General features: G+C 42.0%; 2 protein-coding genes across 2 annotated transcripts; one reads left to right on the forward strand and one right to left on the reverse strand.

Moving 5' to 3' along the window:
• Nucleotides 1–264: 264 nt before the first annotated feature.
• On the forward strand, nt 265–7,988 carry PMM2 (phosphomannomutase 2). Its single transcript, XM_010189827.1, has 7 exons — nt 265–373; nt 1,326–1,402; nt 2,319–2,410; nt 3,121–3,220; nt 4,057–4,132; nt 5,276–5,391; nt 7,830–7,988. Exons 1-7 carry the CDS (start codon nt 277–279, stop codon nt 7,932–7,934), a joined length of 663 nt encoding a protein of 220 aa, XP_010188129.1. The 5' UTR covers nt 265–276; the 3' UTR covers nt 7,935–7,988.
• A 2,956-nt stretch (nt 7,989–10,944) lies between these two features.
• CARHSP1 (calcium regulated heat stable protein 1, 24kDa) lies at nt 10,945–11,107 on the reverse strand (the record flags this gene model as incomplete). Its single annotated transcript, XM_010189828.1, has 1 exon — nt 10,945–11,107. A coding segment is annotated over one exon (163 nt), but the record flags the coding sequence as incomplete, so codon positions are not given.
• Nucleotides 11,108–11,834: the final 727 nt, after the last annotated feature.

Raw genomic sequence — 11,834 nt, forward strand, 5'->3', positions numbered from 1 at the left:
GGCTTCCCGCCGGGGGAGGTCGTTCGTGCGGCCAGCCGGGGCTGTGGCACGGACGTGGGCTGTCACTGAAGGGCCACCAGCCCCTGAGGACAGAGCCGATCTCCGTTTCCGTGATGCTCGGTGTGCAGACGCGCGGTAGCGTTTAAGGCAAAAAATTCCGCCCTTAAAGCTCTGCACGGTAGTGGTGGCTTGCAGTAATGACTGCGGAAAGGGGATGCTGGTCAGTACTGACAAATCTGTTGGTTTTGGTTTGTTACCCAGAAAATCACGGCGGAGATGGCCACGTTCGTGCAGGCGCTGCGCCAGAAGGTGAAGGTGGGCGTCGTGGGGGGCTCGGATTTCGCCAAGATCAAGGAGCAGCTCGGCGATGACGGTAAGGACAGCGGCTGACGCAATCTCTGCCGCTGGGCTGCTCACAAGGAAGTGTAGGGTCAGTGTAGGCTGAACCCGGTTCATTCGCCTCCTTTCTTCCTTTAAACTTTTCCCGTTTACAGGCATCTAGAAACTGCAACCTGCATTTGCATTTTACCAACATCTCAGTCTCTTATTAAGGGATAGTTACTAATGGTGAAATCCTGACTTTGTGACAGTACCGTAGGAAGGCATTATAACATTTTACAACTTCAGCAGTTTAACACTGTTGTTTTACAGTGGAATTAGGTAGCTAACATACCTGTGCAGGCTGCTCCATTGTCAGGTGCATCCCTGAAGGATTGGACTTTGTTAACTGTGGGGCTACAATGCAGAGATGGACTTTTGCTTTAGTCCTTAGAGAGGCATTTCCTTTTCTGTATAAAAGACTGTCTTTAATGGTCTTTAATCAGTGCCACCAATAGCCTTCTGTAGTGCCCAGATAACTCAGAATTTGTTTGGCTTACAAGTGGTCTCCAATAAGCCATCTCATCGTGCGTTGTAGTGAGATTCTCACAACTCTGATCGCTACTGTAGATTACTGAGAAAACAAACCTAAAATAGTAGTATCTGATTTGCTCTCTAGGCAGGCTGCGTGCTAGGTTTGTGAAGTATTTGAGGTGTTCAGTCACTTCCTTACACTTAATGCAAAGAGATGTATTTGCAGGAGAGGAGGAGCCTTTAAGCAAAAATACGGGTAACCTGACTGAAAGACTTCAGGTGATCTGAGGTGTGTGTTAATCTTGGAGAGAAATGAGAGCGCCTTTGATCTTGTGCTCTATGTTGTACTGCTGAATCTTTCACGTTTTATGATCTATTATTTGCTGTATTTTAACTTGTTCGATATGTAAGGTAATTCTGCATTAGAAATACAGGGGCAATTATAAATTACTGCTTTTTTTGTTTGGTTGTAGTGGTTGAAAAGTTTGACTACGTTTTTCCTGAAAATGGTCTTGTCGCATACAAAGATGGGAAATTCCTGAGCAAGCAGGTAAGTGTGAAATTTCGATTAACGTGAAATTGGCTAAACAAGATTTTGCTTTGTTGCCACAGTGCAGTCCTCTGTAATAACTCTTCTACTTATGGCCAAAATTGGTGCTATTTTTATGTGTTACTTCTGTAACAGATCATTCATTTGGTGCTTGATTCATGTAATGACAGACTTCACCTGAGCTTTATTCTTTGGGATATTCTCAAAACCAGAAGTCATTGGAGTCTGGACTGTGTGATCGAATAAGAACAGTGAAAATCCTGGAGCAGCCTTTCCCTCAGCATATCTATGGGAAATGTGGCCCAGCCTTCTGCTCCTGGCAGTCCTTTGGAAAAAGGCATTTCATAGCTGATGTCTGTTGGGCCTTAGGGTTCAGAAAGTTTCTTGTAGCTGCTTTTTAGTATTTATTCTGATATGTTGTGTAAGCTAGAAGGTAAATATGCCAAACTAATACAAACATACAACTGACTCTAGATACTGTAATTACCTGCATCAGTTCAATATAAGTAATGGACATAAAAAAATCTGAAAGAGATCCTGGCTGAAATTGCTGATTTGTGCAGTGGTTCCCAGTTAACTGCAGTAACCATTTTGTTCCTTCACGCTTGGCTACAGGAGACGTTAACTGCAGCTTTTTGTTTAGGTCTGCAGTCTTTGACCTGGACTGTATCCTCCTAAAGCAGGTACTAGGAGCGAGCATATTAAATGAGAGTTTGGTCTTATGGTTTAAAAACACCAAAGTAAACAAAAAGAAAAATGAGAGCATTTAGTTAGTTAGTACCACGTGTGCATCACCTGAGAGTTACTTGTTGAAGGCATGTTTCCTGGCAGTGCTAACAATGCCCAATTAGCCAGTGGCTGTGTTTTCCATGTGACTTGTTTTAGAATCTTGGCTGAATGGTATTTATTTTGTTAGAACATTCAGGGTCACCTGGGCGAGGATGTTCTCCAAGACCTAATCAACTACTGCCTGAGTTACATTGCGAAGATTAAACTGCCAAAGAAAAGGTATGTGCATACACCCATCTCCGTGTCACCATATTCTCCACGTTACAGTGTTGAGCACCGATATGTAAAGCAGGCTGCTCAGCAAAACAAGGAACCATTTCTGTTTTAGAAACACTGTGTACATGAAACAGCTCGATGCATGCATACGAAGACAAGCTCCCAGCTGGAGCATGAGATGTGAAATACTGATTGAGCATTTTTAAGAGGGAAGGAAGTTCAGTTTTGAAGGAGGAGTATTTCCTTGACAGGTTTGGAATTCGGCAGTAAAATGTTTTCGAGAGATGAGAAGCACGCAGTAAGATCAGCTCTATGTGACGTGTCAGGGTACAGCCACTCAAGACATTAACACGTACCATGTGTGAGGCCATCTAGAAACACTGCAAAGATGGATCGAAATTTTGCTGCTTCACCCCAAGACTGATAGACTGGCCTGGCAGGGTCTGAAAATCGGGTTGCCAGGATGCTCCAGTCACACTTTTACAACCAAATCATACTCATAGAAGTCAGTAAGGATGATATTGAGGTTGCCAGATTAAAATAAAAGTCTAAAAGACTCCTTGATTGGTTCCTACATGTTTTTTATGCATACAATGAGAGGCTGAAGGAGACATCTGATTCCCATTGTCTTCAGAACTAATCAAAAGTTCATTGTGATACTCAGCATTTTGAGCAGTTTTTCATCTCTGTCTCATTAATCATTTCTTTTTCAGGGGCACTTTTATTGAGTTCCGAAATGGGATGTTAAATGTGTCCCCCATTGGAAGGAGCTGCAGCCAGGAAGAACGAGTTGAGTTCTATGAACTTGATAAAGTGAGTTACAACTCTTGAAAAATATCCAACTCTTCTGGAAGAGGCAGTTATGGCCAGGTCATGATTTTTAAAAAGCTTTTATACTTTGTGTGATCTTTCTCATTTTAATCCTTTCCATGTGGTTGAACTAACTTCTTAGTGCAGATGTCGGGAAACACACAGGGGTTTTTTTGTTGCAGTAGTTAACAGTGATTACTTGTGAAAGGGATGCGTATAGCTCATGTTTCTTTTAACCTTATATCCAGAGTACTGAACATCCTACCTCTACACACAGGGTTCCTGAAAAGCCCTGTTGTTGCTAAAACTATACTTGGAGTGCTCTTTAGGATACCAGCCTCTATCCATTCAAATCAATAAAGCTGCTCCTTTTCTTGTCAATTCTTTAAAGCCTTTTAAAGCAGAATTTAAAAGCTGAGGTCAAACTGTTCACCATTTATTTTCCTTTGTGAAAATACCCTTTTTTGAGTACATGGCATCAGAAGATCAGTACCAGTTTTGAGACTCTTCTGTGCCTCAGTCTCCCCACTTGTAAGACTGAATTTCACTGGGAGTTGAAGTCTTAGTATTCTAAGATTTGCAGATAAAAGAGCAAGTATCACAGGATGTATGTGAAGGTTTGCATTTTTTAATAAGTTGGTAGCAGACTGAAGTGAAAATATTCTCAGCATGCATTCAGTAATAATAAACCATAGCTGTATCACGCTAGTCCCAGTACTCAGACCTTTGGATATATTTGGGCTGGTTTTCTGGGTTATCTTTTTATTGATGAATTAACATGGCATGTAAATGATGTTTTGTTTGGATGGTTTTTGGTTTGTTGTTTTTTTTTTTAACAGAAGGAACACATAAGAGAGAAATTTGTAGCTGATTTACGAAGAGAATTTGCAGGAAAAGGCCTCACATTTTCTATAGGTATCACATTTAAAAGAATTTAATTTAAAGTATCATTTAATTTAATTTTCACTTAAATAATATCCTCTTATGGATATGACATACCCTGTCTCATTTGTGTGACAGTTCTCTCTGGGGGTGGTTGCAGGCATTGTGTGCAAGACTTTTTTTCCTCTTAGGCTTTCATTTGGTACATTTGAATTGAAATCCATCACCAAAGAGAGCTTCATTGCTTGTCATCAGTTCATTGTCTTTTAATGTCAGTTGTGTGACTGATTCTGTTCATTTTGAAACATATTATATGCTCCTGATTAGTCAGAGTTGTTTCAGCGAATCGACTTTGATCAGACATACGACATCAGTACTGTTCCAGCAGTGTGGCTCTTCAGTTCTGTAGCTGCATTGTGTGGGAAGAGAAAAGAAAATCTAAACACAAGTGCAAGTTTAAGAGAAGTGATAAAAAGGGGGTATTATTTTTCCACGTATTTTTGTCTTCTTTTCCCTCTTCCCCAATGTATTACCACAATCTTGCCTTTTATTATTTCTCAGAATTATGCAGGAGCACAGTTGCCATTAGTGCTGTGGAAACACTAAGGCAGAAATGAACTGCCATTCAGCTCTCCTAAAGCACGTCCTAAATACATTTTTGACACCCACTTCACTGGGGAATCACACTTCTACGTATTGGTAAATTCCAAGGATTTGGAACTGAACAGTTGTCTGCTAGGCTGCATTAAGAAGGCTGATTTCCTTCTTTTTCTATTCTGAAAGCTTTAGAAAGTCTTTGGCATAAGAATGTTATGGCTGTGTGTACACCAATGGCTGTATTCATCCATGTAGTTTCTTTCCAAAAGGGAAAAGATTAAATGTAATTTTTAAGACAAGTTTCTGTTTGTTGCCTAGTAGTCAGTGTTCGGGAGCATGCTAAGACTTTCATATTTGTTTAAGGGGTAAATAATAATATGTAAATGACAACTATAATAACTGATACCCTATAAAACACTGACTGTACTTGTGAGACTCCATGGTCTCATAATTTTCTGTGACTTCTGTAAAGCTTCCTCTACCAAAAATCTTACCCAATTTTCTCTCACTTACATATTCTCCCCTCAGAAATGTGTTCTTACAGTAAAACAAAGTTTGCTTGGTTTGTGTCTATCCTAGGAGGCCAGATAAGCTTCGATGTGTTCCCAGATGGCTGGGATAAGAGGTACTGCCTAGGAATTGTTGCTGATGATGGATACAAGACCATTTATTTCTTTGGAGATAAGACTATGCCAGTGAGTATATTGTTTTGTATATACATTTCAGAGCTTCTGTTGTAAACCACAAGCACTGTAGTGTTAGCACTGTTCTAACCAATTGCCTTATACCTGACAAGAATTGAAATCAGAATATAAATATGAACGTGTGTCTGTGTTCATCCAGCTGTGCAATAATGGGCAGCAGATTGTCAGGAGATTGTCATGAACACAGATTTTTCTTCTGTTTCCTGAAGTGAACGCAGTGTTCTTGACAAACATAATGCTGGAATATGTTTTTAAATTAAGGAAGTAGCTGTATGGTTGCATCCAGAGAGTAGTGGTCTACAGCTTGCTGTCCAAGTGGAAGACAGTGGTGTCCCTCAAGGGTCCATACCAGGACCAGTGCTGTTTAATGTCTTCATTAATGATTTTGACAGTGGGATTGAGTGCACCCTCAGCAGTTTCACTGATGATACCAAGCTGGGTGGTGAGGTTAATGTGCCAGAGGGATGGGATGCCATCCAGAGGGACCTGGACAAGCTGGAGAAGTGGGCCCAGGTGAACCTCATGAGGTTCAACAAGGCCAAGTGCAGGGTCCTGCACCTGGGTAGGGGCAATCCTCATTAGCAGTACAGGCTAGGAGATGATGGGCTGGAAAGCAGCCCTGAGGAAAAGGACTTGGGGGTACTGGTGGATTAGAAGCTGGACATGAGCCACAAATGTGCATCTGCAGCCCAGAAACCAACCCCATCCTGGGCTGCATCACAAGAAGTGTGGCCAGCAGATTGAGGGGAGGTGATTCTGTCGCTCTGCTCTGGTGAGACCTCACCTGGAGTACTGCATCCAGTTCTGGAGTCCTCAGCATAACAAGGACATTGAAGGGCTGGAGCAGGTCCAGAGGAGGCCACAAAGATGATCCAAGGGCTGGAGCATCTCTCCTACAAAGACAGCTGAGAGAGTTGGGGTTGTTCAGCCTGGAGAAGAGAAGGCTCTGGGGGTTCCTTATACCTTATATACCTTCCAGTACCTCAAAGGTGCCCATAAGAAATCTGGGGAAGAGCTGTTCACTAGGGCAGGTAGCAATAGGACGAGGGGTCATGGTTTTAAACTAGAAAAGGGTAGATTTAGGTTGGATATTAGGAAAAAGTTCTCCACTATGAGGGTGGTAGATCCCTGGCACAGGTTTCCCAGTGGAGGCCCCATCCTGGGAGATATTCAAGGTCAGGCTTGATGGGGTCCTGAGCAACCTGATCTGGTAACATTGTCCCTGCTCACTGCAGGGTAGATGATCTTTAAAGGTCCCTTCCAACCCAATACATTCTATGATTCTAAATTAATTATGTTAGAAAGCTAGGTGACATGGTTATATAAAATTCATTATCCTGTTTGGTTATTGTAGATAGATGCTTCTTGTTGGCTGGAGATTATTAAACACATTTATTTTCTATTGAATTTAATACTGTTCCTTTGCTAACCACTCTGTCTCCACATTAAGTAGCTGAAGTTACATATAATCTCTGTTCCTAATCATTGGAGGAGGCTAAATGGCGCTGCAGGGTGATTTGGAGATGTTTGAAAATACTGAGCAGAGACTTGAGAAGAGCTAGGGAGGGCAATGGCAAGCACAAAGACAATCAAGGCTGTCTGAACGTGGCCAACAGACAGTGTCAGGCTAAGTTTTATAAGAACTTACATTTTTATAGCTATATGTTTCAAAGAACTTCACAGTTTTACAAATCTTTCAGAGTTTGAAGCAGCAGGAGTTGCTGCAGACTCACTGGAAAGCTGTGTGGCAAAAACCATACAAAAATACTGCTTCCTGTAGTGCAGCAAGCTGTGGCTGTCGTGGATCTCTGCTCACACAGCTGGCAGCACCTTTTTTTTTCCCCGAGCCAGCTGTGAAAAGATCTTTTTATCCCTGTCCTGTGATTAGAAACCAGTTACAAACGTCAATCAGACCAGCAGCTAACAAGGCCATAACAGTACTGTAATAGCAGAAAATCAAGTGTTAATGATTTAAGTAAAAAGAAAAGAAACCAAGGTGGAAGGAAGAGGATAATGCAGATAAGTTACAAATACCAGGTGCTGGCACAGTGTTCTGTTGCAGGGTTTACATCTTAATACTAACAAGTAAACTATTTTTAAAAAGTACCGAGTTGTTCTACCAGACCAAAACTAAACAGGCTAAACTTAGGAGAGTTCTCTCTTTCGTTACCAGTTCTACCACGTAGGTCAGTCTCACACGGCTGGCTGTGGTGCTCAGCAGAAGTTTCAGCACAGGTGTGCTATAAACACATTGTGAAAAGTCTCAAAATAGTGTTTGCAGGGTTTTTTTTAGCTTTAACTCTCTGGAAGAAAGCTGTGTTACATGGCTGTGTTGCCTCTGTTCTCTTGAGAATTGCCTTTGTGTCCCTTTTCCACCCCAAGACTGTGACTGTACATTAAATCCTCTTCTGCTATTTTCTTGTTTTCAGGGAGGGAATGACTACGAAATTTTCACAGACTCCAGAACTGAAGGCCACAGCGTCACATCTCCACAGGATACACGAAGAATCTGTGAAGAGCTGTTTTTTAAATGAAAGACTTTTAGAATTCACACTTCTAAAATGGTTAAGCCAGCTTAGTAACTCTAATCACCTTCATTCTGTATTGTTTTTCATAATTGGTCAGAAGGGGAGCTGCTATTTAAAAGATGAACATTTTAAAGGGGTGTTTGTTTTTTTAATACTAACTTATGTTGTAAAGACATGAATATTAGACCAGTTGGGATTTTCTTGTTTATAACTGGAAGATGAGTAAAAGAGACAGGTTTTACTTCTTTTTTGGGAGTGGGAAGGTAGAACTGAGCCAGAAGTCCCTGACCTCACGCACGTTGCAGTGTGTGGTCAGAGGGTGCATCGAGTCCATCACCACTGGAGAGGCTGCACCAACCGGTGTGAAGTTACTCCTCAGTACAGTTGTGGTGCCATGCATGGTACAGTTCACGGCACCCACACTTTTTGCAGACTGTTTTTAAATCTAAAAAGATTTTTAAAATTATAAAAAATTAATTAAAACAACTTGAGCACAAGTAGCAAAATTACATTTCTGATTTTCCTGGTAAGACATTATGGGTAGATTAACTTTTAGTACTAAAAATATTTCTAGTAAAATTAAAAGTCAAAGCACGACAATCAGTGTAACTGTTAATATCACTTTTCTCATTTGGCATTAGGAGAGTAATCTTGTGTATGAACAGTTTAATTTAGTAAAGGAAAATAAAATCTCATCATGAAAAATTTAGTATTTCAGTTTGTCATTTTGGCAAATCAAATATGTAAAGCAGACCTGTCGTGTGCTGCCTGTTCATGATTGACTTGAATCTTTCACTGCCAAGTTTCTGTGATAGTTACACAGTAAGTGTACAAACCAAAATCCCCAAAAGGGCTGACAAATAAAAACAAAGAGGGGGAGCTGTGATGCCCTCGTGCATCAGAACTCTCATCTTTAAACACCCTTCCCATGTGCCTGCTTCCATGGGGTAATTCAGCCTCAGCCATTGTAGCTGGAGCGGACTTTGGAGCAGACCCATCTGCAGTGCAGGAAGGCACTTTAAAGCTGGCCAGATTTTAATTGCTGCTGCTTTCTGCTACACATACGTGATAATTTGGTTTCTCAAAACATCCTGTGCAGGACCAAAACTAGATTTGTTTTCAGCCTCAAATACAGTTATCCCTGTGCACAGAGCTGCGCATGTTCAGATCTTAAAGGTAACTTGCTAGTCAGTTGTGCACAGGGTTTATCTTCTCACGCCAGCCGATGCGAAGCAGTCAGTCTGTCTGTCTGTCTGTGGGAGAAGAAACAGAAAACAACATTTCTGCATACTGGCTGCTCTGCCGTGGGAGCCCCTTCAAGTGCTCTGGCCTTCCTCCCCTAGGCTGCAGCTGAAGTGACCAGGCTCTGCTGTCCCTCCCTGTTATCCCCTACTATATGTTAATATAAATAACAGCTACTATTAAATATAATCAAAAGCAATGTATTTACAGTAGTAGTATACATTGTACAGTAACAGTGACATGCCAAAGCAACATTATGGTTGCGTTTATTGTAAAGGAAGCAGTGTGTGATACTCCAAGAAGCTGGATAGTGTTAAAACCACCACTATGAAGACTTATGGTAATAAAAAAAAATAAAACCCCAAAACTCCACTACTGACCTCCACACATCTGTGCTCTCCCCAGGTCATACCTCAGATCAGAGCGTCTGCTGCAGAAGTCTCAAGGCACTCCATGGCAGCGAGTGCCTGTTGCTAGAACTGCAAATAGACCACTGCAGTCCTGCTGTTTCACACAACTCACAGAACAGTATCATGCCATCGTTTTAATATTTTTTTTTTATTTGCAAAGTCAATAAAAATCCAGTTAGGAACATAATAGAGAAAAATGCTTCATTTGGAAAAAAGATGTGGAAGGCAAATAGAAACAGAACTAATTCAGTTGCACTACAACTACATGAAATCTTGCAGGCAGAGAAGAGTCAGGGCAAGGGTGACCACATCACATCCTACCAAGCAAGTTCTCCAGGGAAACAGCTGCAGCATCAACTTCACCGAGACAGCTGAGCCTATTCAGTAACTCACACAGTATTTTATACACGGCCATCTGAACAGCATATAGCTTGCTTTTCAGAAGTGCAATTATTCTGCCTGCCAAGTGAAATACCATGGCAGACCTTCAACACTATGCAATCAAGAAGGTAATCATCAGCTTTGTCTAAATGCAGAGTCGGAGGCTATAGGGTACCCACTACAGCTTTCTACCACTTACCTTGAAGCAAACATTTTAAATTCTGGGTTGGGTTGGTTTGTTTTTAATACTGGCCTATAAAATCTGTTGCTAATCAACCATCAAGGCACCTAAGTAAATTCACAAACAATCCAGGCTTTAAAACCACAACATTCCACGCACATGCAGACATCCTGTTTGCAAACACTGCACCTGAAGTGCACCCAGCCTTGGCCATCAGAGCATAACCACCAGATGGAGATTTTCCACCCTGTGGCAGCTGCTCTGTTGGTGAAGTTCCTCCCATGAAGAAAATAAATGGCAGCAATGAACACCTCTCTCCCTCTCAATCCAAGGCATCCAGGCACCGCTGTCAGCAATAGGGGTGTTCCAACCCATCCAGGAGAGCAGCTCACGGGAGCACAGCGCTCACACACCTCCAGGGCCTGGGGGTCATGCCCGTGCCACGGCAGTCTGCGCTAGAAGAGCTCTCCTTCAAACCTTTCCCCAGGTCCCCATGGCATTTACTGGACTGAGTTCACAAGATGAAAGAAAAACCAAACCTCCCCCCTCCACCAAGCACACAAACTACATCTCTTTAAAATACATTTTTTGTAAACACATTACGCTAGATTTTTTTTTCATTAGCATTTGAATTGCCTTTTTTTTTTTCCCAGGCTAGCTATAAAAATGGTAATTTTGGCCTGCTTCCGCTTTACTGATAATGCATTATTTCCTCTCGTAGAATATTCTTAGGCCAGGTCCCCTGCAGGCAGTTGTTGAGCAGTGACCACGCAGCCAGCAGCCGCGCTCCCCGTGGGCCACCTCAGGAGCTGATGACGTGCCCCGACCAGGTCTCATGCTTGGTGCCAGGAGCAAGGTGGGTAATCACCACCTCCACCGCCTGCAGCTTCTCGTTCTTCGGAGGAATGGTGCACATCTTGTAGGTGACCTCGTCGCCTGCCACAGGAACATACTCGCCTTCGATACTGTGGAAGCAGAGGCTTCAGTTAGTCATATCTAAACATGCTTAGTCCTTGCAGCTTATTTCAATTTTTATCATAATGATTATCTTCGGTGCTCAAGATACTGCACTTTTTTTAATAAAGCCCGTCAGCCATCAAAGCCTGAGGCTGATTTTGGTTGTTTGCAGCAAAATCCTCTGAAAACTCTATAAATACCACCACCACAAAAAACACGAACACACACACACACACACACTCCTCCCCCTCAAAGAAAACAAACCCAAAAAACCCAAAACCCACCACCCCAATCACAAAAAAACCCCCACATTCTAATATGCCTTAAAAAAATAACTCAGGTGAGAGCAGCCTTGTACAACATCGCTGTGAACCACACAACCACCTCTTCCTCGCTGGCAGCACTAGAGGGCAGGGCTGACACTGTTGGACACTTGGTTTGGGGGCTGCTTCTTTAAACTTCAGGAAGTTAATTTTTTTTCCTCTCCTCTCACTTAAGCTTCTGAAGTTTGGTGGGGTTTGGCGATTTTTTTCTTTTTTTAAATAAGAACTGTACCATGCCAGTCATTTATTTTACCTTTAGGTTACACTCTACCATAACACAGTTTGTCTGAGATATGAAAAAAGAGAGCCCAAAAAAAGAAAATTGTGTCAAATACTTCAAAATTACTTGCCCTGAAAAACGAGTTCTATGACCCTGATGCATTCACAGAGTCACAGAATATCAGGAGTTGGA

Source organism: Mesitornis unicolor, unplaced genomic scaffold (assembly GCF_000695765.1).
Source record: "Mesitornis unicolor isolate BGI_N332 unplaced genomic scaffold, ASM69576v1 scaffold43158, whole genome shotgun sequence".
NCBI classification, from domain to species: Eukaryota; Metazoa; Chordata; class Aves; order Mesitornithiformes; family Mesitornithidae; genus Mesitornis; species Mesitornis unicolor.